Raw genomic sequence first — 24,201 nt, 5'->3', positions numbered from 1 at the left:
TTCACTGAATTGTTTAGTCATTTCAACTCTGCATGAATCCAGGCTAAAGAGCCTTGACCTCATAGAACTTCAGAGTGAACTCGGTTAGAGACTAAAAGTTGAAGATTCATACCACTATAATTAACTGTGTAACTTGGACCCCCTCCAAAATACTGATGCTTGCCCTAAAGTAGAAAAATTTTAGTGTGAAACACGAAGTTATGCCAAAGTCAGAGGAATGTTTTCCTGGGAAATGTCATGTCAAGGACTCCCCAGATAACTGAAGATCATCCCTTGTAAGGACGCAGGTCTGAAACTGACTCCATGAGACAATAGAAGGGCACACATTGCCCAAGGCAGGAGGGACCACCCTTGTAACACCCTTAACATTCCGAAGGGCAGGCCTAGAAATAGAAGCTATAGGTAATCAGTTATTGCTTAAGTTATCACTTAAGTTATTGCTTAAGTAATCACGTAATTTGTTGCCAAGACAATACCCCTAGAGTAGTGTATTTTTCTTGGCCAGAATTTTAAAATGCAAGTTTTCCATTTTAATTGGATCATATATTGTATTGCCTCAATTATATTCCTTTTTAAAACATGGAAATTGAACACAGTATTATAAATAAGAACTATTATGTTAATCTCTCTCCTTGTTTATTTTTATGCTAGAAAGGAAAATCAAATGTAGAACCATTATGATGGGCTTTTCAAAGGAATGGGTACCACAGATTTGAGGCCCAAGTGTACTCTGGATTCCAAAATATATAGTTTCTTCAACCCTAATTGGACAAAGAAATATGTTGAAAGTCTTTTTCCAGAAAAGGAACATTTGACAATATAAAAAAACCATTTATTTTGGGGTAAGAGAGAGATTTTTCCCACATAACAAGAAAGATGAGTTATGGCTACCCTATTCCAATAATTTATCATTCAGACAGTCTCAAAGAATGAGGACTATATAACCATTTCTCTCTTTAAATGAGAAGCTGGAGCTCAAGTGGTAGGGAGTGGCAGAAATGTGATAAATCTTAAAAACTCAAATGACAAGTTCCTTCTGGCTAAAGAGTGAGATTAGAGATACCGTACGCCCTCAGGCTATGCAGTCTGTAAAGAGTGATAAAGTGAGGACTTCAGAGGAAGATAGACAATGTGCTTTAGAATTTACAGGCCGCCCCACCCCCGCCCCGCCCCGAGCGTGAGAGGGAAAGAAAACATATTTTAGCATAATATACAGTTGCATTTACACCTAAAGAAAGGCTATCAAAATGGATTTGTGAGCCATTCTCCATGGTAACTTTATTGAGTCTACATTTCAGCTCTGTGTCCTCAACACCTTCTATCTACAGCTCAAACGCACGCAGCATCTGCCAGCCTTGCCCACGAATTCCTGATGTCCCTGCTGAGCGCCTCTGCCTCGGGGCTCAAAAAGCCCCTTGCTCCACAGTGGCTAGCCTTTTCCGGAAGGCTCTGGAAGAGGTCTGCTGGGCAGCAGGACTGCTGCTAAGAGGTCTCTTGTTGGACTGGAGACCAGGAGCTGTGGGAGACCCAGAAACAAGGCTCAGACCGGGATAGCAGCGCAGGTATCAGCAACCCAGTACTGTCTACGGACTAGGAAACAAATGAATTCCTCCCTCCTCGCCACCAAACCCCACAGTTGGAAAAGAATGGACGTCTCCCCCCAGACCCCACTCCCAAGTAAATTTCATTTGTGACTTCATCTTCCAGTGAAAACAAGTCACTAATTAATTAATGCAATTATGGAAGCATAATTGCAAACCACTCTGCTGACATATAAAAATGTGTTTTACCTTTAATTACCGAGAGAAGAAAGGCAACTTGGACTATGAGCAGGTAACTTTAAAAAAAAAACACTAGGAAAATAATAGTCCCTCCCCGCAAGCACACCACTCCCAACCCATTCTATCCCCAAATCCTTTGTATTGTGGGTTTTATTTTTCATCTTAAAAATGTCTCGAAGTTGGCATTTCTTATTCTTTTCAGAGTGGTCTGAGAAATACTCCGCCAATGCATCTGAGGGGGGGAAACATAGGATAACAAGATCTCTTTCGATTTTGTTTTTGAATCAATACCCGAAATAACGACCAGAAGCAAAATTCCACCGGTGCGTCAGCAAAGCAGGAGGCTCGGCCAGTCAGCTCCATCCTTCCCCCCCGAGCTGTCCTGAGGGCTCCCCGCCGCAGCCGCAGGCCACTAGAGCAGATAGATAATGTAGGACAGAATGACCAGGCCTATAATGGCAAAGAACATCAGGATGAAAATATCCAGCATTATGGAGTCCTTGGCCGAGGAGGCCTCTGGATTCCGGGCAAACGTGAGCTGTGAGCACGGAGGTTGCAGCCAGTGGAGAGAAATGGCTCCCTCCTCCCTCCACTGCTCGGTCTTTTCCCTTCCCCCTCCCGGGGCCCGAGATGAAGGGATGCGGCCGCTCCATCAGCAGCCTACTGTCCCCTCCCCACCCCCCACAGCCAACCAATCACAAAGCCCGGGAGCGGGTGAACCAAGGCACTGCTCGATTTAGACCCAGCAGAAGCGAAGAGGCTCAATTTCTCCCCAGGAACCCAATCCCACCCCTTCATATCTAAATGGAGTCTGCATGATATGGACGTAGGAGGAGAACTGATCTCTATCCAGATCCCCTAGGAATGAATCCTCCTGACTGCCTTCCTTCTTCCTTTTTCCTCTGACACATCTGTGGCAAATTCTCACAGAAAAATAACGCTTGGGAGCTGGGTGGGCCATGGGCAAGTGGTAGAGGTCACGCCGTGGAGGGACATGGACAAACGTCTCGTGTCAGCCTCAGTCGCATCTCTGGGGTCGGAGCTAACACTTGGGGGCCTCCTATACTGGGCCAGATACCGCACACGGGCTGTATATCAGTTGAACCTCCCCTCAAGCCTTTTATAGATGAGGCTCAGAGATGGACAGGAAGTTGCCCGATGTTTCATTGGAAATGGGGGAAACCAAGATTGAAAACGAGGCTTGCACACTCTGGAGTCCATGTTCTTTTCTCACCCTCCCCTCCCTCCCCCAGCCCGACCAGCCCACCCCGTTCATCTGAAATGCTCCTCAGCCCTACCTGCACTGCCCAGATCGCTCCACAGACAGTGTGAGCGCCAGGGGTCTCTCCTCTAGCTGCTACTCCTGGTCTCTTTGTGTAATTACCCGCATCCTTATACTCTTCAGAGAGCTCAGGGTAGTGCCCTGGGGCGTCTGGGTGGCTCAACCTGTTAAGGGTCTGACTCTTGGTTTCTGCTCAGGTCATGATGTAATGGTTCGTGGGTTCAAGCCCCAGGCTGGGCTGTGCATCGAGGGCTCGGAGCCTGCTTGGGATTCTCTGTCTCCCTCTCTCTTTGCCCCTCCTCGGCTCACTCTCCATCTCTCTCTCAAAATAAATAAAAACTTAAAAAAAAAAAAGCACACGAATGAATTCCCAGGCCTTTCCCTGCAATGAGGGGCTCTAGATATGCAAGTTTAAGTGATGCTTTCTGAGGGGAAAGGAGAATTAATGTTTTATCTTTTTTTTTAATGTTTATCTATTTTTGAGAGAAAGACAGAGTGGGGGGGGGGAATCAAAGAGAGAGGGAAACACAGAATCTAAAGCAGGCTCCAGGCTCTGAGCTGTCAGCACAGAGCCTGACAGGGGGTTCGAACCCACGAACCGTGAAATCATGACCTGAGCTGCGGTTGGACACTTAACCCATTGAGCCACTCAGGCTCCCCAATGTTTTATCTTTTAAGTGGGGTGTTCGGTATTCAGTTATGTCTCATGTTGTTTTTATGTCTTTGATGTCTTAATTATTCCGCATTAAATTAAAAAAAAATTCCCTGTGACATCTCTGAGGCCTAGTGTCCTTGGCTCTACCTTAAATAGTTCTTTGGAAGGCCCCGGGGTGAGGACATTAGTTGCCCCCTTCCATATGTTAGGCCACGGGAACTGAGGCAACTTCCAGAAGGGGGTCTAGATACGGCTCCCATTGGCTGGTGCCAAGAGGTAGAGCCCAGGGCTCTCTGTGAGCGGGGAGTGGAGATTCCTCCCCAGCCAACTGCCCCCTTGAATGAAGGTGAACGGAGCCTCCCGGGAGAGAGGGCCTGGCTCTGCAGACACAAGGGGGCAGGCCAACAGGAGGCGAGATTCGCCAACTCATTCCCTTCCGCTGGAAAACATTACGCGCCCAGCTTCTTCAGAGCCAGAGCGGGTGACTGTGCTGTCTTCAATTATCCCACCCGGAGCCTCTGGCGCTCCCTCCACCCCTCCAGCCCTGCCTCTTCCTTACTCCCCATTCCCAAGGCTCAGGGAGAGCCCTTTCTTCCATCTCCGCTGGGCTATCCTGAAGCCAGAGAATGCCTTCATTCTCGGCCCCAAGTGGGAGACGCCCTTTGCCACAAAGCAGCTGGACGTGAGGCCTCCTGGTGGTGCTGAACCCGGGCAGAAGGTTCTGGATTCCTTCTCCATCACCGTCCACTTCCCAACCGCACAGAAGAGGGGAGGCCACCTTGGCCTTCTGGTGGGAAGTCAGACCCAGGGCACCCGGAGCAAAGGACAGAGCAGGAGTGATATGAACGTGAGTGGCGCAAAGGGCATGGGAACGGGGCCCACGGTGGCAAGGCAGCATGGCGTGAGGCTGCGAGGGTCACACTGTGGGTCCTGAGACCTCTGGCCCCGCCACTCGCTGTGCAACTCCCACCAAACCACGGCCTCTCTGGGTTTCAGGGAACCCCCATCAGTGAGGTAGACAACGCTGTGGTGATTTGGATTGTGAGTATTGCTTGGAGTTGCCAGACCACATGATCAGATGGCTTCGTCCGTCCTATCCCACCACAGACCACCCCTCTGCCACGTCACTCCTCACACAAGCCCGTCCAACGCGCCAGGCAGAGGCGGAGGGCTGAAACTGCCCCCGAGCTGAGTTCATGCGTTAACGCAACAAATCTTTGTTGAGCAGCTGTGCGCCTGGCCCAGGGCAGGCGCTGGGGACTTAGGGGACTTAGACATGTTAGCGCACTGGCTGCTGGGGAGACAGGTGCGTCACAAAGGAAGTCCGACAGGAAGAGGGACATACAGGAGGGAAGTTTCTGGGAATGTCACTGCTGGGCAGAGGAACTGGTCGTTCTGTCCCTGAAGGGCAGCAGCGCTCAGGAAGGTGCCGGGCTAATGCCCCCAAACACTTAGGGGACACACACACACACACACACACACACACACACTCACTCACTCACTCACATTCAGCAGCATCAGTACTTCAGAGCCAGAGAGAAAACCAAGTCCACAGGTAAAAATTATACTTTTATTATTTGAGTCACCAGGAGAAAGATTCACTTGTGGTCCAAGTCAAATGTTGAGAATCATAACAGGCCAGAAAGAGTTGATCCCAAGCACAAGTCCACGAGGGAGGGGACCAAAACAGACCAAGAAAAGACAACCACCCCATATAAAAAGATGAACGGACGGCTTCACACATACACACACACACGGATGAAATGTTTGGACAGAGGCAAATTTCACATGGTCATTTGTATCTTTTTAAATACAGGTTTGCGGGGTGGTATTTTTTTCCAGCTATTAAAAAAAAAGGCCCAAAAGTGCATATGTGAGAGGAAAAAGGCAGAAATGAAGCAATAAAGTAGTTTTCCCTGGAGGGACATGAGGAAGAAAATAGGAAGCAGTGTTGCCAGAATTCACTTTTCTCGCCATTGGGCTTCTTGCATTTTCTTATTGGTCCACTAAAGTTATATTCACATTCTAGCTTTGATGGTTCTTCTTTCCTGGGATTAGATTGGCCAGAGACCTTTGTGAACTGTAAGAAAAGACCAGGGACTCGGCCCAGCCCTCGGTTCTGTGCTCTTTTAGGGATGGATGGTTCTGGAAAGGAGCAAGGACTCCCAGCAGCCCCTGGGTCCCTCAGCACCAGTGTGACAGTCCCTCTTCTCTATGGGGGTGTGGAAGAAAAGGTCCCCTATTTTTAGGACAGGAGGAGCAGAGGGGCGAGGACAACAGACTCCAGGGACTGGCCTGCCTCGTTCTGGAAGGAAAATTAGGCTGAGGGAAAACAGGCCGCCTCCTGCTCCGCCAGGCCTTCCTCCTGCCTCTCACCATGCTCCCAACCACAAGTGCTCCAACAGGATGCACCTCTGCCCGTTGGTCCCCAAATCCAAGTTGTGCTTTGAGATCACTTAGAAGGTTAGTGGGGCCTCCCCCATAGCTCCCTCTCTGCCTCCCTCAGCTCCACACGGTCCGACATACAGACCCCCTACTCTCGGCTGGGACCAGAGGAAGAGATGGGTCAGGCAGGGCTCTCCCCCAGTACCAGTGGCCATTTCTTCAACCTTCTGATTTGGGGGGAAAATATTCCAACGTCCACCACCAAGCGGTGAGGACCTGCCTGCTGACTTCGCCTGCAGGGCCCTCCTTCCCTGGACGGGACCAGGAAGCAACAATGTCGACTGTGGAGCCTGAGTGGACTCAGGGTGAAGGTAGGAGGGGGAAGCCCGGAGGGGTGTTGAGAGAGAGGCCAGAGATGAATAACGCCAGGCAAGGGTCATCACAGCCACCAAAGAGCAAGAGAAGGGACTTGGAAATAGCACCATCTTTCCCTTCCTCACCCCGGGGTCTGCGCTTCCAGTTTCGTAGCCCTGGGACTTCCTCCTTCTGCTTCAGGGGGGCCTTACCTAAGAGAGAGAGAGAGGTCTGGTGGCGTGGGGGGTGAGCCCAAGAGTGAGACACCCAGTGTGGCCGACACAGGGTCGTCCGGTGCTCTACTCTGCAGCCAAGGACATGGACGTGAGGGGAAAGAATGTGCCTGGAGACACGAACCCTTGCCCCCTCTCACCCCAGCAAGCTGCAGGCCCAACGTCAGCCCCACCAACTCCGGGACCACCCCCTCACCTCTGCCCAGCACGCTGGAAAGGCGAGGGTGGGCTTCCGCCATGTGGAGATGAAAGGAAAGGAGGGATCTTCGCGCCAGAGAAGACATGAGGAGTTTCTCTCCCCCCACCCCTCTCCCCTCTCCCCGTGGGGTCTGAGGAAACTATGGGGGGTGGGGGGCGGCGGCTCTGCACACCCTCACAGAAGCCCAGAGACTCCTGCCCGCCTGGACCCTGGCTGCTTCGGTCACGCAAGCCTGTCACAGGTATAGGCGCGCTCCCTCCCCCACACGCTGAGTCCTGGAGACACAGAAGGTTCTGTGGCTGTGCACAGCTCCAGTGTGCTTGGTGCTGGGCCAAGGAGGCGAGGCCATGGGAGGCCGGGGACATCTTCCCATGGGGAGGAGGGACGAGTGGCCCACCTAACCCAGAGCCCAGGGGCTGGGCCTTGCAGGCCAAGAGGCCCAAGGCTTCCTTGCCTCACGGTTTAGGAGCCACCAGGGGGCCTGGAGACTAGGGGGAGGAGGAGAAAGGGCTGTGGGAGAGAACACCCTGTTCCCCTTCCTCCTGCAGCTGTCCCTAAAAGTAAGAAAGGCGAGCACTTGACCCAAGCCATGCTTCCTGGGGAGCTCCTGGCCCACACCCGGGCTGTGTGGGCAGGAGTGCGAAATCACAGTGTGAGAAGGAACACGTGTGGGGAGGGATGAATGAATCCCAAAGCGGGAACTCTACCCTCCTTTGTGGTCCTTGAGAGTGAGAGAGGGGGCTGAGGGGCCCCTCCGAGGGCCAGTCGCGCCCCGTCTTTGAGAAGCAGAGGCTAAGCCCATCCCAGGGGCAAGGGGGTATGGAGTCCCGTCCCCTGGGAGTCCTGGGAAGGTTGGGGGTCGGGGGATGAGGAGGAGGGCAGGAAGGTCTGAGGGGGTAGAAATGAGAGAAGGCAGAGGCCTGGGAGCCAACGGGTCTCCCACTCCAGACCAGCTCCCCAGGCCTCGGCCTCCCCAGGAGAGGTCCACGCCTGTTCCATCCAGAGAGAAAACCAAGAAATTGGTCAAGGGGAAAACCTGCCAGAGGAAGGAGCCCGCAAAAGTGGCAGAACAAGGCTTCGGTTGGCAGAAGTAGCTGGAGGAGGGTGGGACTAAAACAAGCTGTCGCATTTTAAAAAAAGAGAGAGAGACACGGAAGAAGGGTGGGCAGGTGCCCAGGACAGATGCGATGCCGGGAACGCGCTGAAGACGGGTGGGGGCGGGGCAGCGCCCGGGGGAGGGGCTCAGATGGCCTCCACGTAGTTGGCCGGCAGCATCCCCGTGTCGCCGGTGCGCTCCACGGTCCCGTACATCCAGCCATCGTCGATCTGCTGCACGTTGATGATGGTGTCCCCATCCTGGAAGGAGACTTCGTCCTCGTCGGCGGCGCTGTAGTCATACACGGCACGGTACCGCTTCTGTGGGGGAGGGGGGGGACACAGTCAGCCCAGGGCTGGATCCCTTCTTTCTAAACCCTACAGGACAGGACCGAGCCCAGACGGGCAGCGATCCAGGGGCTGGAGACAGGAAAGGCCTGGGCTCTGCCACGAATCTTCTCACCCCTGTGTCTCCCTGTCTGAGACCCATCACCCTTCTCACAATTATCTGGCATCTACGGAGGGCACAGGACAGGGACTGAGGTTGCCACCGGTCTACCCCACCTCTCGGAAGAGCAATGCAACCGATCCAGTGATATGATGCTCTGTAGCGTTTTAAAGACATCTTCTGGGGAAAGCGATCTGCAGGCGGCACAAGAAATTCCACCCTTGACCCTCAGCCAAAATCATATGCTTAAGCCCCTGTGAAATGACCGGTGAATCTGCGATCCGACCTCGGCCTGGGAGCCGGCCGCCATTCTAATGCCCTGTCCTTCCTATGGACTGGTCTCCGGGGGTCGGCTCAGCCTTCGTCTTGTTCTCCCAGCCCAGGCCCTGGGATCCGTGGGCTGACTGGTCCAGGATGGAGGAGCCCCTCAGGGACCTCCCACATCTGCCCCCAAGGCTCAGCCCTTCTATTTCTGGCCTCCGATCTGCCCCCTCCAACTGTTCATCCACTGTGATCTCAGGGAATCGTCTTATTCCCTGGCTTAAAATCCTTCAGAGGTATCCCATTTTCTTTCTTTCTTTTTTTTTACTTTTTTAATGTTTATTTATTTTTGAGAGAGAGAGAGAGAGAGAACGAGAGCGAGAGCGAGCATGCAAGCAGGGGAAGGGCTGAGACAGGGAGACAGAATTGGAAGCAGTCTCCAGGCTCTGAGCTGTCAGCACAGAGCCCAATGCAGCCTTAAACTCACAGACCATGAGATCATGAATTGAGCCGAAGTCAGACACTTAACCGACTGAGCTACCCTGGTGCCCCTCTTTTTTTTTTTGTTTTGTTTGAAGATTTTATTTTTAAGCAATCTCTACACCTTACATGGGACTTGAACTTACAACCCCGAGATCAAGAGTTAACATGCTCCACCAACTGAGCCAGCCAGGCCCGCCTTTCAAACTTTCTTTCAACCAACAGAAACCAGCTCCATCAGCCCTGAAGGCTGTGGGATAAGTGGTCACCCCCCACCCCTACCCCATGAAGCGACCTGGGTCTCTTATCACCAAGTCCGCCTCTGTCTCCTGGGCTGATGCCAGCTACGCCTGCAATCGGCAACAGCCTCCTCACCCATCTCCCTGCTTCCAGCCCCAACCTTCTACTGCCTCGTCTCACACAGCCGCCAGAGCGATCCTGTAAAAGCATAAACCAAAACCTGTCACTCTGCATACGCACCAAGTGCAAAGGCCTTCCTGTGGCCTGCACGTCCCTGCACGATCCGACCTTATCTCCTACCCTCTTCCCCTCTAATCGCCTTGGCCTTTCTGCTGGCCACAGGGCCTTTGCCGTGCTGTTCTCCCTGAACCAGTCACTCTTTCCTCTAATTGAGGACTTTGCTGCTTTCCTTCCCATCACCCTGCTGGTTTTTTCTTCACAGGATGTGCCACTGTCTGACCTTATATCATATACCCTCTTACTGATTGCCTCAAGTGTCTCCCTGACTGGAATGTAAGCACCAGGATTGCAGGAATGTGGTCTTTGAGTCAGAGCCAAATCCCTCACGTCCAAGGCAGGTTTAGCAAGTATTTGAAGGACCAGCTGTCTATCTGGAATCTTATCCTACAGATGACTTCTCGGTCCTGCCCAGTCCCCTACACGGCACGGACCCTCCTTTGTTTACTTCCTTGTACCCGGAGCTTTGTGCTGAGGACACGTATCTCAGGCTAGTTTACTTCTCTGAGTATTGTCTCTCTTGCTCCAACGTGAGCTGCTTGGAACTCCCGGGAAGCCAGCATGGCAGAGCTGAGCTCAGCCGGGAGCTCAGTTGGGGAGGCTCAGCAGCCCCTCCGTGGGATAAGGATCAGGACTTACAGACGGGGCCCTTCGACCCGAAGGACTGGTATGCCTGATTCTGCACTTCTTACTTTACTCGTCATTTACTTGGCAGTAGAGGAGTGCCCGCTCTGCCCGGATCAGAGTGGCTGAACCAAAGGAACACTGCCCTGCCCGCCCGCACAGAGCTTCAAATCTAGCAGGGGATGCAGCAGAAGTTAACCCGCAGAACAGCCCTCCGTGGGGAAAAGTGCTCTGAAGGGCACTGCTGAGGGTGGAGTGATAGAGATGTCAGGGGAGACCCACTTGACATGGGGGGTGGGGGAGGGCCCCTCAGAGGCAGGGGCAGGCTGAGATCCGAAGGCCGTGGGGGCAGGTCATCATCATTAAGAGTGGGGAGCGTGACCTGGGTCTGGAAGGCCCCAAACAGAAAGGTACTTCGTGCGCCCCTGGGGAACCAGAGTGCGGGAAATGGGCAGGGGGAGGTGACTGGCCCAGGGTACCCCCAGAACCTACTCCCAGCCCAGGGCAGAGTCCGATAACCACACTTTCTCTGCGCAGAGGCGGAGGTGTCTATCACGTGCAGAGGACAACAGGACTGGGATCAAAGGTCCGGGGAAGCCAGGCCTCCTGGGTGGGGCTCTTAAGGAGAATCTCTGAGCAACGTCCATGAGGCCTTCCCTTGGCCCATCCACCTTCGGCCTCTTCAGGCTTCCTGGGTCCCTCCAACCTCTCAACTCCAGGATCTCTCCCTCAGGCCAGAGCTACTCACCCCGCCCCCGCCTGGGGCGCAGCGCGGTATGGACACCGGGGCTGCGGGCTCCTTGTAGCCACCATAGGACTGTGCCGCCTGCTGCTGCTGGGGCTGCTGGTAAACTGGAAGATGGGGGGAGGCGGCGCTCAGAAACTGTCTCACCAAACCCAGTCCCTCCCGGATTGCCCCACCTTCCCCGACGAAACCCCGATTGTGCATTTCCACCCCCCACGACCTGGCTTGGCCCCCACTTCTCAAAGGCTTGTATGTCCGGTGTGCACATCTGCTAGTGCTGCATCTTCTACGGCAGGGGCTGTGTCTCTGCCAAAACCCTGGGGACCCGGCGTAGACCCTGACCCCGGTGGTGCTCGATGCCTCTGGTGGGAAGGGCCTGAAGGTCTGTGAGCACGCGCATGTAGACAAGGCTTCTCTCCGACCTCCTCCCCCTCCCACAGCCGGCCTGGTCTGGGGTCCCCGGCCCCCCCCAGGCCTCACACTCACCCGGGGCGCTGGTTGGGATGTGGTGGGGCGGCGGCTGCTGCTCCTGGGGCCGCCGGTAGCTGCTGCTGTCCTGGGAATCTCGGCGCTCAGGCTCCAGGCCCTCGCCCCCGCTGGGGCCCATGCGGCTCTTCTCAAACTCCTCGTGGTACTTTATCTGCGGTGGCCGAAAGTGCTGGGTGAAGGACCAACAGCAGCAAACCAACCAGAGCTCCCTTCCTTTGCCACTTCAAATCTCCCAGGAGGGGAGAGGTGCCCGGGGGCCCCAGGCAGAGAGAACCAGATCCCTGTGGGAGGCGCACGAGCTGTGTGGTCTTGGATAAGCTACTTACTTAACCTGGCCGGGCCTCAGTTTGCACCCCTGTAATAGAGGGCATCTCTATTATCTATAAGTCTATATTATCTCTATAGGCCGGAGGATGGCACCTGCTGTTCCCTGCGCCCCTGCTGGGCGCCAGGCACTGGGCCAGGCGGAATACATCACGGGCTCGTGTTGACCTGTCAGCGCCTCCGAGGGGGTGTAGGACAGTCCCCAGCGAACACACAAGAAGGAAACTACGGTCCTGACAAGCTGAGCGAGTGGGCCAAGATCACGCAAACTCCAGGGCCTGGAGCCTGACCGCACAGGGCTCTGGGCAGGATCCCAGGTGGTGGGACAAGAAATGCAGGGTCCTCCCTCCTCATCGGGGAAGGGAGGAGGGCTAGAGCCTGCCCTGTTATCTGGAGCAGAAGGAACTAGTGAGTCTGCGCCCCAAGGCCCGAGAGGAGCCGTCCCACCCCAGGGCTGGCCCTTTGGACCACTTGCCCACGTTCTCCGCGGCCATCTCTCCCACACCGTGACACTCGCTTTGCAAGGAGGGCGAGAGCTAACGCTTGGCCAGGCGGGGCTTCCCTGCAGTAGCCGGGCTAACCTTCTGGGAAGGCTGGAAGAGCAGCAGAGCCTCACTCAGGACCACACCTGCCCCTTCCTCTCACGCCCCAGGGCGGACCCCCACCCAAATGGCAAAATGGGCTGAGCCCATTCCTGAGGGGGAGGCCAGACCAAAAGCCCATGGGATCCCTCGACTCCCACCCAGGAGGGCACCCAGGGGTGACGCTCTCAGACACAGGGCCAGCGCCCTGCTCCTGGATTCCTGAGACAAGAGCAAAAGGCAAGTGTCCCAGAGCCCCACTCCCTCAGTCAACCCTGTCCACTGGTGGGGGGGTGGGGGATAAGGCGAGGGGCCACCCCTCCTGAGGCCTTTAGGCTCACAAGGCAACTGCCCTTCCGACTTTTGTCCTGGGGGCTTAGAAAGGTCAGCTTCCTGTGTTTACTTTCTGTGAAAGACGCCTGACCCCAGGAGCCTGTGACCAGGGAAGGGGAAGTACACGTGTGGAAGAGGAAAGAGGCCGATACTGGGGGACAGGTGTCCCTAAAGCTGGGGGCCCCGCCACCCTGGGTGTGAAGGGGTAGCACAGAGGGTGTGTCGGTCCTGGCTCCCTTCCGGTATCAAGGAGCCAATGCCTGCTGCCGTCCCCAGTGTGTGTCCTACAGACAGTCCTTCATCCTGGGCTGCAGAGGCCGTCCCACACCCCCTCCCTGAAAGATCAAGAGCCTGTTGCTTACTCATGTGACCTTGGAGAGTCTCCACCCCTCTGGGCCTCAGTTTCCTGATCTGTAAGCAAGACCTGGTACCATCGGTCCCTAGGAGGTCTCGAGGCTCCTGATCGGTTCTAGGAACCTAACCGAAATCCAGAGCCGAAAGCAAGTACAGACATGCGTGTTTCCACAAGGGCCTGGGAGACTCGACCTTGCTCCTGACACAGCCGCTACGCCAGTAAATATTGATAAAATGAGGGCCAGCTGCCCCAGGTGGATGGGGGCGTGGCAAGCCTGAACACAAAGGAACCCTCCCCAGCACCCATGCCCATCCCACTTGTTACTGTTAATATTAATAACCTTCGCATCTGCTCAGCGATTCACACCGAGCGCGTAAAGGCTCTCTGCACATGATCTCCCTTGGCCCCCGGTCATGGGCCCCCCTAAATAAAGAAGCTGTACAGGTACACTTTAATTCCCATTTTACAGAAGAGGAAAATGTGCTCAGAAGTTAAATGCCTTCCCAAGACCGAGCTTTCATTACTCAATAAGGGACAAAGGGTCACAGGGACAAAGTAACAGCTAGACAGGCCCTTTCCTGAGGGCAGGAGTGGAGCAGGATGACCACAGGGCCATGTCTGCCCCGGGTCATGTCTTCTTGTTCTGGAATAAGTAGGAGTAGGCATGCATTTCCCTTGCAACAGGGATGATGAGCATTAAGAGGAGAGGCAGCGAAGGGACGGGCCAGTGGCGCAATGGATAACGTGTCGGACTACGGGTCAGAAAGAGGAGAGGCAGCGCTGCAGGGATTAGTGGGCTGAGAAAAGTAGGGTACAGTCCCTCTGCCTCGGCCACCTGGGATAAGACGCTGCTCCTCTCCACTTCCTCTCTCCCTCCCTTCCCGCAGCGAGTGGGAAACTTCTGTCATTGCTCTGCCGACTGACCAAACGGGAGAAGCAAATAGGCACGCTGAAGGGGGTTAGCACATCCGAAAGGGAAAGAAACATTTTCCAGACTCCGGGGGTCTGGCTGGTGCCTGCTCCACGTTCTTGAGAACTGCTGTGGGCCGCCCGTGGAAGGACACCCTGTTCTGTGCCCAGAAGATCCAAGTGCATGTGGGTTGAGGGGCCCCGGCCCCTGCTAGCAGGGACTGGTCCATTCCAAAGCTAAAGAAACCCATTTCCTCTGCTAGCCGACGTTCCGTTTTCTGAGCCCCTGCTCTCCTCATGCTGGTGGAAAACCAAGGTCTGACTCCTCACGATGAGGCCACATGATTCTACATCACGGTCAGCAACAGAGCGCAGGCTCTGAATGGAATCATCAGCTCAGCACCCAGGGTCTACTTTTTATAACATCTGTCACTTGCTGAGGGCCTGTCTCGTGCCCTGACGTGGATTACTCACTTCCTTTTCTCAGCCAGCCCTACAGCTAGGCATCACCCCCGCCCACCACCCATTTGCTAGGTGGGGAAACTGGGGCGCGGAGGCGGGGAGCTGGTGGGTTATCAGAATCCAGCTCTCGCATCCTACCCTTGCTTCTCAACTACCATGCAATACTGTTCCCCATTACAGACGAATCATACTTCGTTTTTAAAACAAATGTAAATCCTTGGGGTGCCTGGGTGAGTGTCCGACTCTTGATTTCAGCTCAGGGCCTGATCCTAGGGTTGTGGGCTCGAGCCCCACCTCGGGCTGCATGCTGAGCACAGAGCCTGCTTGGTATTCTCTCTCTCTGTCCACCCCCCTCCAGGCTTGTGCTCCAACAAAATAAATAAAATAAAATAATAAATAAAAAGAGTGGCAACTGGGTGACTCAGTTAGTTAAGCATCTGATTTTGGTTCAGGTCATGACCCCATGGTTCGCGGGTTCCAGCCCCACGTTGGGCTCTGCGCTGACAGCTCAGAGCCCAGAGCCTGCTTGGGATTCTATGTCCCCCCGCTCTCTCTCCGCCCTTCCCCTGCTCGTGCTCCATCTCTCAAAATTAAATAGACATTAAAAAATGTTTTACATAAATAAGTAAAACAAATGCAAATCTGTGTTTTCCTTCATTAGTTATTAGAGAAAGGCAAGTTAAAATCACAATGAGATACCATGATATGAAATCTAAATGGCTAAAATGAGGAAGTCTCAGGAAGTAGGGCCGTAGGGACACTCATCACTGCTAGCAGGAGGGTAAGTCAGTACGTGAAAACTGGAGGAGCACTACGCGGTAAGGCGGAAGGCTCATAAACTCTAAGACCCAGCAGGAGCGCCTGCGGGGCTCAGCTGGTTGTGTCTGACTTCAGCTCAGGGCATGATCTCACAGTTCGTGGGTTCAAGCCCCGCATCAGGCCCTGTGTTGACAGCTCAGAGTCTGGACCCTGCTTCGGATTCCGTGTCTTCCCCCCCTCTCTGCCCCTCCCCTGCTCATGCTTTGTGTCTTTCTTCTCTCAAAAATAAATGTTAAAAAAATTGTTTTATAAACTCTAAGACCCGGCAATTCCACCCACACAAACACCAGCATCAACCAAATGGGGCACAGGCATAAACGGAATACTAGACAGAAATGAAAGAGTGAACTAGAGCTCCATGCAAATAAGTAGCTGAATCTTTTCTTCTAATGTTTTGTTTATTTTTGAGAGAGAGAGAGAGAGAGAGAGAGAGAGAGCGCGCGCACGCACATGAGTGGGGGAGGGGCAGAGAGAGGGAGATAGAGGATCTGAGGCAGACTCCGCGCTGACAGCAGAGAGCCTGATGTGGGGTTTGAACTCATTAACCATGAGATCATGACCTGAGCCAAAGTCAGACGCTTAACCAACTGAGCCACCCAGGAACCCTGCAGCTAATCTTTAAATCCAAATGTAGACCCAAGGAAGAAAGACACGAAAAGAATACATACTCTATACCCAAAGTCAGGAAAAACAAAACTATAGTGTTTAGAAATACATGGTTCCATATTAAAATTATAAAGGAAAGAATAGCACAGGCTTTCAAACATCATGCCAGAGAGTTGTCCCACAAGCCTGCCTCCGGGTCATTTGACCCTGGGGATGGAATTTTTGTTTGGTTCACTATTTACTACTGACTAGGCCCAGACTCTAAAGACTGAAGCTAACTTACAGAATATGCACTGCCAATTATTATTATTTTTAATGTTTATTTATTTATTTTGAGAGAAAGACAAGCAAGCAGAGACAGGGTAGAGAGAGAGGGAGACAGAGCCCTAAGCAGGCTCTCCGCACTGTTAGCTCAAAGCCTGATGTGAGGCTTGAACCCACGAACTGTGAGATCTTGATCTGAGCCGAAACCACAAGTTAGAGGCTTACCTGAGTGAGCCACCCAGGTGCCCAGCCCTGCTAGTTATGTTTAGCTGATGGAAATGCAAAGCATTTCTGCCCGTGGCAAAGATATTCTCAAAGTTTATGGTTTTATGGTCCTGTAGAACATTAACCAGTTCTACAGATAGTGGCAGGGCATGGAGCAGCTCTGTGTCCAATTGCATCCAGCACTTTCTTTCACTGACGAGGCGTCACCTCTGCCTTCCTACCCTCCAGCGTAATTAAGTGAAATATATGATAGGTGCTCACTGCATGAGAGTTATGTTTTCAACACTTTGAAAACTTGTGGGGCGCCTGGGTGGCTCAGTCGGTTAAGCGTCCTATTTCGGCTCAGGTCATGATCTCACAGTTCATGGGTTCGAGTCCTGCGCCAGGCTCTGTGCTGACAGCTCAGAGCCTGGAGCCTGCTTCGATTCTGTGTCTCCCTCTGTCTCTGACCCTCCCCTGCTCATGCTGTCCTCTCTCAAAAATAAATAGAACATTAAAAAAAAAAAACTTGTAAGGGGAGTTCAGCAAGGTAGTTTCTTGACTTGTGCGATCCATACATACACACGTTTACTATACGTGTCACCGGGTGTTATGTTTCAAAGAAAAAGAAAAAGAATTGTATACAGAAAACCAATATATAAAAGTAGATTCGTAGGTAAATAAAAGCAAAGCTTCTCTCTCCTGGAAGGCGGGGGCTCCCAGAGAAGGGTCTCCACAATGAAAATTCCCCAGGCCCTTATAGCCAGTAGAGCTCATGACCAAAGGCCAGGATTCCAGAAGGATACACTGCATCCTAGAGTATGACGCTCTGGCCTCTCAACCCTTTTGATGCCTTTCTTGAAGACACAGTCACCCCAGAAGGATAACTGACTAGCGCCTCGCCTCACAAGCTTTCACACATTCTCAGTACCCACAATGGCCCCACGTTTCCACCAAGCTTTCCTCTCTGCCTCTTCTTTAGCCACAAGGTGGGAAGGGGACAGGACTACCTCTACAAAAATGAGGATTCCATTGACAACACTGATCTGACGGACGACAGACCACACACGTCCAAAGTGTTTCAACACCACCCGGGGAGACCAGCCACTTTTTCAAAATGCTCTTGCTTGTAAATCCTCCAATCTGGAGCACATTCCTCCAGGGAGGTAAATTTCATCTCTTTGCAAGATGGTCTGACCTCCCTGGACGCAGCTAAAAGTTCAATGCTAACCTGGGAAGTGAGTGACAAATTACACACAGGACGCTGTTTTGGATACAAAACAATGGGTGTGGCTCTAAACACTGTCTTTTCCCAAAACTCTTGTGGGAGTTGGGACAATTGAACAATGGCTCTGAGTGTAGTTTCGAGTTCCCTTAGAGTTCGGGGATGTGGCCAGGCCTGACACCCTCTGACTTAGGGCTTGGGGAAATTTTTAAGGTTTTTTTTTTTAGTGTTTATTTATTTTTTTTTTAATGTTTTAATTTATTTTTTATACAGAGAGAGACAGAGCATGAGAGGAGGAGGGGCAAAGAAAGGAGGAGACACAGAACCGGAAGCAGGCTCCAGGCTCTGAGCTGGCTGTCAGCACAGAGCCTGACGCGGGGCTCGAACCCACGAACGTGAGATCTGACCTGAGCCGAAGTCGGAGGCTTAACCGACTGAGCCACCCAGGCGCCCCTAGTGTTTATTTTTTAAGAAAAGAGAGAGAAAGAATGCAAGCAGGGGAGGGGCAGAGAGAGAGGCAGACACAGCATCTGAAGCAGGGTCCAGGCTCTGAGCTGTCGGCACAGAGTCTAACATGGGGCTCGAACCCACAAGCCGTGAAAGCGTGACCTGAGCTGAAGTCAGACACCCAGGCCACCCAGGCACCCCGACTTCCTCAGGCTTTTAAGTGATAGTTCTCAAACTTTACTAAGTACCACAGAAACCCAGTGAATGTTTAAAATGCTGGTTCCTGGGCCCCACGGCCAGGGACGCTAAATCTGGCAGCCCGTACAGAGGAGGCCTGTGAGCCTGTATTTTCCTTTTTCTTTGTTTCAGAAAAAAATTTTTTTTTAATGTTTATTTATTTTTGAGAGAGAGAGAGAGGGAGAGAGAGAGAGACAGAGCACCAGTGGGGGAGGAGCAGAAAGAGAGGAAGACACAGAATCCAAGGCAGGCTCTAGGTTCTGAGCTGTCAGCACAGAGCCTGACGCAGGGCTTGAACCCACAAACTACAAGATCATTACCTGAGCTGAAGTTGTACACTCAACCAACTGAGCCACCCAGGCGCCCCTGTTTTAGAAATTTTTAAATGCATATTTATTTTTGAGAGACTGTGTGAGCAGGGGAGGAGTAGAGAGACAGGGAGACAGAGGACTTGAAGTGGGCTCTGCATGGACAACACAAAGCCCAGTACAGGATCTCACAAACCATGAGATTATGACCTGAGCCGAAGTCAGACACTTAACTGACTGAGCCACCCAGGTGCCTCGAGTCTGCATTTTCAATAAACCTTTGCACGTGACTATAGCACACTTGTCTGGAGGCCCACATTTGACAGCCTCTAATTGCATTCACTAAAACCAAGAGTTCCAGTTCGTGGTCACACCTCAGAGGTCCCAGCTAAAGCTGCAAAAGCAGAACTCGGTCAAGTTCAAGTCACCTCCCCCACCTCGGAGCAGAGGACAATCAGCTAATTGCAGCCCCGTGGTTAACGATAAGATAGTTATCTCGTTAGGTGTAGATGTCCTGGCCACAGTGCGTTCTGTTACCAGGGCTCCTCAGATATTAACACCCTCCAATAACTGGGTATGGAATATTCTGGAAGCCTTCCAGAAAGGGAGGCTGGGATGACTGGGCTTGCTTATCTTCTGCCCTCTAAAAGCCACAGGCCGGGAGCACTGAGTGAGCGTGCTGGGGAGTTGGGGTTGCAGAGGAGAGCGCATGTCCTCGAAATGACAAGCCACAGAGGCCGGAGAATCAAGACACCAGCTTTGTGAGCCATTCCAGGTTTTCCCCATTGCCCAAGTCTTCCCCCTCCCTCCCACTTGCCATGTGGAGAGCTGGAAGGCACAGACCTTGAACCCTCTTTACCCTTCAGAGGGTCTGGGCAGCAGCAGCAGCAGAGAAGCTCTAGGGTGTGAGGCCAGGCCCTCCGCCCCGCCTCTAAAGTAAAGGTTTTACTTATGTGTGTATTCCAGGGGAGGGTGGTGGTGGTGTGGACTAGAGCCCTCCCAGCCCCAAGGAAGCTCTCCATTTCCTCAAACCACAACTATCAAACTGCAAGACAGCAGCCTCGTTGCAAAACTCACTTGGTTACCCGTTTAGTTAAGTCTGCAACAAGCATCTTTTACAAAATAAAATAGAATAGGAGAGACCTGAATGCTCTCCAAATAGTAAGGGCTTTTTCACGTAGGTTTGGATTTGCTCTTCTCTCTAAATAAGTAAGAGCACCGGTTTGGTGCGTCACTATGTGAAATGTATTTCATATCGTCGGTTGCAAGGTTTGAAAGCCATGGGCTTGGGCATGACTGGTACTCCTAACTCTGAAATCCAGCTGAGCCTCTCTGTGGGGCCCTCTCGGCACAGCCCCGTCAAGGAGGCTGCGGGGAGGAATGGGGAGGCATGCAGAGCCCAGAGATGGGGTCTGGGTGGACCACCTGGAACACAGGCCCTTGGCCCAGAGTGACATCGGGCACCTGGTGGACTCCTTCCTGTTCTAGACATAAAGACAACAGTTGGCCAAGGCCTCCATTTGTGGGACCTCCCAGACAAGGCTGGGTGGGCGTGCCCCAAGACCCTGTGGGGGGGTCTGCAGCCCATGTCCTATGCTTGTGGCTCTAAGCAGCACTCTGCCCCCACATACCCAAAACCCCCCAGACAGCCTCCCCACAAACCCAGAGCTGCATTGGCTCTACCAAGTGAGAAACCAATGCCTATCCCCTGGCCACAGGTGCCATGGGCCCATCGATCTACTGCCCACTCTCTGTACCCAGTCCTGCCAGGCACACACTGCTGACCGTCCCCAGCCCAGGAGGGCCGGGGGGGTACGGGGCCAGCCAGCAAAGCCGGCTGGGGTTTTTACACAGGAAGGAAGAGCAAGCCAAGGTGGGGGAGGAGGCCGAGGGAGGGCGGAAATGACTGCAATGTCAGCACCCAGAGACAGACAAGGGGGAGGCTGGCCCCTCCCCACCCCTGCCACCCAGTTATGACCTTTGCGCTTAGACCAAATGGTCGGTCTGGAACCTGACACCCACCATAGCCAGGAGGGGAAAAGAAGAAAAAGGAAAAAAACTTGAGAGAGGGTGGGGAGTGATTTCGCGCAGAGGCCCCCCCACCCCGTTCACACCCCCCAGGAGTGTAGTCCTTTCAGGGCAGACACGCTACGTGGGCAGAGGGCAGAACAGGGGGATGTGGGGTGCACAGAAAAAGCGGCCTCTGGGAACCCCTTTCTTCCCTCTGCTCCAGCGGCTGTCACCCAGACACACCCAGAAGGGCAGGGGCAGCAGAGAACTGGCCTGGTTCAGGCCAGCCAGGTGGGCAGGGAGGGGATGGGAGGGAAGGGCAGCAGGTCAGTGCGGCTTCCACGGCGGGCAGGGGAGCGTACGTTACTGATCTGGTCCTGGGTCTTCTTGATTCTCTGGAGCTCCGGGGTGTCTGCCACCACACTGAAGCCTTTGCCTTTGTTCTTCTCAAACTCCTCCTTGTAGCGCACCTGGGGGGCCGAATGGGGGAGAGGGATTAGAGTGAAGGCAGGGGCAGCAAGGAGGGCCCCAGTCTGTGGCCACCTCCGAGGCAGCAACCAGCCAGGAGAGAGATCCTGACCAGAGACACCCCCCTGCAGTGACACCTACCACCCAGCCCCGACCTGAAGGTAAAGCAGAAGCCTTAGCCAGAAAGTGTGAGGCTGCTAACAATAACCCATTAATACGGATTCAGTGCATTCCGTACTGAGGGCTTTACGTGAAGTACCTCATGTAAGTCTTCTGTATTCTATTATTAGCTCCATCTGACAGATAAGGAAACTGAGCCAGAGCGAGGCAAGGTCCGCTGCCAAGGTCACACAGCCTGGCAATAAGTGTCCAGAGCCACCAGGGCGCAAACCCTCATCTACCTGACTCCTGACCCTTCCCCGCTGGCCTGTGCTGCCTGCAAGAGGAAGGAGGTTCTTTCCAGAGCTCCAGGGACGGCCCCCTCACACCCTGGCCGGGATGCGGCCCCACCCACTGAGAGCCCGGAGACGTTTTTAAGCGACCAGCTGCACAAAGGCTGTGCCAACGGACAGAGTTAGCACCCAGAAGGGAGGGCGGTGAGACAGCTGTTCGGAAGACCCCATCGATGTGTCTTTGACAGGCCTGGCGGCTTCCTGGAGCCTGCCAGGCCCACGGCTAAGGTCAACACCACAAGAGGGGATGAAATTGGTGGGGGACAGACAGGACTTCAGCACAGGGTTCCTGCCACCCCATCACTGCCTTCCTCTTTTGAGAAATCCACAGAAATTCAAGTATGGAGGGACTCAAGTCAGACATAAGAAAGGACTTCCTGAACGCTAATGGAATTGAAATATGAAAAATATCTTGTTTTCTCCTGGGGGGAGAAACAGAATGGAGGCTGTAAATGCCCACGGGACCGAGAACTGTTTCCTGGCTTCCAGAGGCTTCACTGTCCCCCTGGGCAGCCAGCTGTCCCAACCCCACCAGCTGCCTGGATTTCCTCCACAGGGGCTGCTGCACTATCCTAGAAGCAGGTCAGCCCAGGACATGAGGCTCAGGACCTCGGCAGTTTCCAGGATGGGACGCCCGGGCAGCTCCCAGGCATGGAGACATCTGGCCACAGGGCTGAGCTGCACCGTGACCCTGACTGACAACACACATGCACAAATCTGTGGCCACAGCTGTCAGTTCCTCTGCACATCCATCCTCCAGGGGTCGGAGGTCCCCATTCACCGTCTGGAGCCCACCTTGCCCATCCATGGGTTCTTCATCCTAAAAAGGTTTAGAAGCTACTTTGTTTATTTTTTAAGAAGCTCCTTTGTTCTGATCCAGATGAAACTCAAAGGCCTGGATGTGCCAGTTCCCATCAGACTGGAAGTTAGTGCAGTAAATACAAGTACTGACCCACCCCGAGGGCCCCAAACTGCCTCCAGCATCATCTCTTCCAGGAAGTCCAGGAGCAGCAGGACAACTTTTTGTGGGGGAGGGAGAGGGACCCTTTGGGAAGGGCGCATTAGGGAGAGGAAAGTATGAGAGCCAGAAGATGGTAGCTCCAGAGGCAGAAGCCCCAAATCCAAGGTCTCTGGTCTCGATTTCCTCATCTATACAAGGGTTGTCATAGGAATCGGTCAAAACACGGGGGGGGGGGGGGGGGGGGGGGGGGGGGGGGGGGGGGGGGGGGGGGGGGGGGGGGGGGGGGGGGGGGGGGGGGAGGGCTTCCAGTCGCCAAGCATGGGTAAAGGAGTCAGAGGGAGCTGGTTCTAACACGGGCTCAGTCTCCCACTTGCTAGGTGATCTTGGGCAAATGACTTAACCTCTTGAGCCTCCATTTCCAATCTGTAAAATGGGGATAGTACCACCCATTCCCATCAATGGTGCAGGCTACAGACAGTGGCCCTAATACAGCAAATGCCTCGTGGAGCATCCTGAAGCAAGGCAGGGCTCAATACCCACTGATAAGGGGGAGCGTGGAAGTGCTCTGTCAACGTTAAAAGTGCTGAACAAGGGCCAGACCCCCATTCTTTCCTCCACTTCCTGGCCTTGTAAGGGTCAGGCCCCTAATCCAGGGGAATGATTGCCATGGCGACACTACAATGACATCAGCTAGTTCCCAGGCTCAGGAACTGCCTCTCCCTCCCTGCTGGGGAAGGAGAATTCATTTCACTGCAGGCACAGGCAGCCAGATAGGGCGGGGCGGGACTGGGGTGGTACAGGGGCTGAGAAGGGAGGGAGGGAGGTCTGGGCTTGGCACCTCTTTGCAGTGTGTCACTAAGCAAGTCAGCCCCCCTCTCTGGATCCCCTGAGCGGGGGCTAGCCGGATGATCCCTAAAAGCCCACTCAGCTCTTGAAGTTTATGACCATTTTTAAGTATCTGCAGGCCTTAACCATGAAGAATCAAGGTGAGGAAGATTCTCTGAGGCCTTTTAGTGCTGGAATGAGTACACAGGGAAAAAGGAGAGAGAGAGCCAGGGGTGTGGGGAGGGCCCTGCCCCCGCCCCCGTCAATGTTCCCTTGTCACCCAAGCAGGAGTGTTTGCCCTCGTCTTGGACAGCTCACCAGGATGGAGGTCTCGAAGGGAAAGGACGTGCCCAAGGTCATTCAACCTAGTTGTTGATAAGGTCAGAGTGCAACTCAGCACTGTGGGCGGATGACTCCAAGCCTAGGAACTGCCTGGGCCACCCATCCTGGAAATTCCCAGGGTGGGGCCAGATCTGAGCCCAAGGCTCCTCCCTCCCAACACACACAGCCCCTGACACTGCTTTCTCTATGCACGTTTATTAATAATTCCCCAGCTCGATCCTGTTCACTACTTATCCCGGCAGAGGAGGTACAAATATAAGTGGTTGTCGCATGAATGATGAGTGAATTGAAAAGACACAAAATCTCCTAACAGCGTCATTTAGACTAGAACTGCTTTGCTGATGTAACATAAAAGATAGCGACTTAAAAATAAATTGTTTTCTTAAAAAAAAATTACACTACTGACAATTTCCACTGACTGTGGGCCTACTGTGTGCTGGGTGCATGTACTATGTAACCCGCCCCTTCTAACAGAAAAGAAATCCGTTTTAAATAGACAGACACAGATGGGGAGGAGAGCTAATGGAAAAGTCAGTGCGGGAAGCGATCATGAAAAGGTCA

General features: G+C 53.4%; 1 protein-coding gene and 1 long non-coding RNA gene across 3 annotated transcripts in view; both read right to left on the bottom strand.

Moving 5' to 3' along the window:
• Window positions 1-810: 810 nt before the first annotated feature.
• On the bottom strand, window positions 811-2,397 carry LOC115282250. Its single transcript, XR_003904565.1, has 2 exons — window positions 2,073-2,397; window positions 811-1,516 (listed from the first exon to the last, which is right to left on the bottom strand). It is a non-coding gene; the product is annotated as an uncharacterized LOC115282250 (long non-coding RNA).
• A 2,871-nt stretch (window positions 2,398-5,268) lies between these two features.
• The window catches only part of LASP1 (LIM and SH3 protein 1), a 40,362-nt gene continuing 21,429 nt past the window's right edge, over window positions 5,269-24,201 (bottom strand). For both annotated transcript variants that reach the window (XM_029929060.1, XM_029929061.1), the window contains 4 exons: window positions 20,955-21,062; window positions 11,506-11,659; window positions 11,023-11,126; window positions 5,269-8,305 (listed from right to left, as the gene is read on the bottom strand). In XM_029929060.1, coding sequence (XP_029784920.1) covers window positions 8,132-8,305; window positions 11,023-11,126; window positions 11,506-11,659; window positions 20,955-21,062 — 540 coding nt within the window. In that variant the 3' untranslated portion in view covers window positions 5,269-8,131. The remainder of the gene's footprint in view (window positions 8,306-11,022; window positions 11,127-11,505; window positions 11,660-20,954; window positions 21,063-24,201) is intronic.

Source organism: Suricata suricatta, chromosome 17 (genome assembly GCF_006229205.1).
Source record: "Suricata suricatta isolate VVHF042 chromosome 17, meerkat_22Aug2017_6uvM2_HiC, whole genome shotgun sequence".
Taxonomy (NCBI): Eukaryota; Metazoa; Chordata; class Mammalia; order Carnivora; family Herpestidae; genus Suricata; species Suricata suricatta.
The sequence above is the reverse complement of the archived record's forward strand: the minus strand, read 5'-3'. Positions and strand labels throughout refer to the sequence as shown.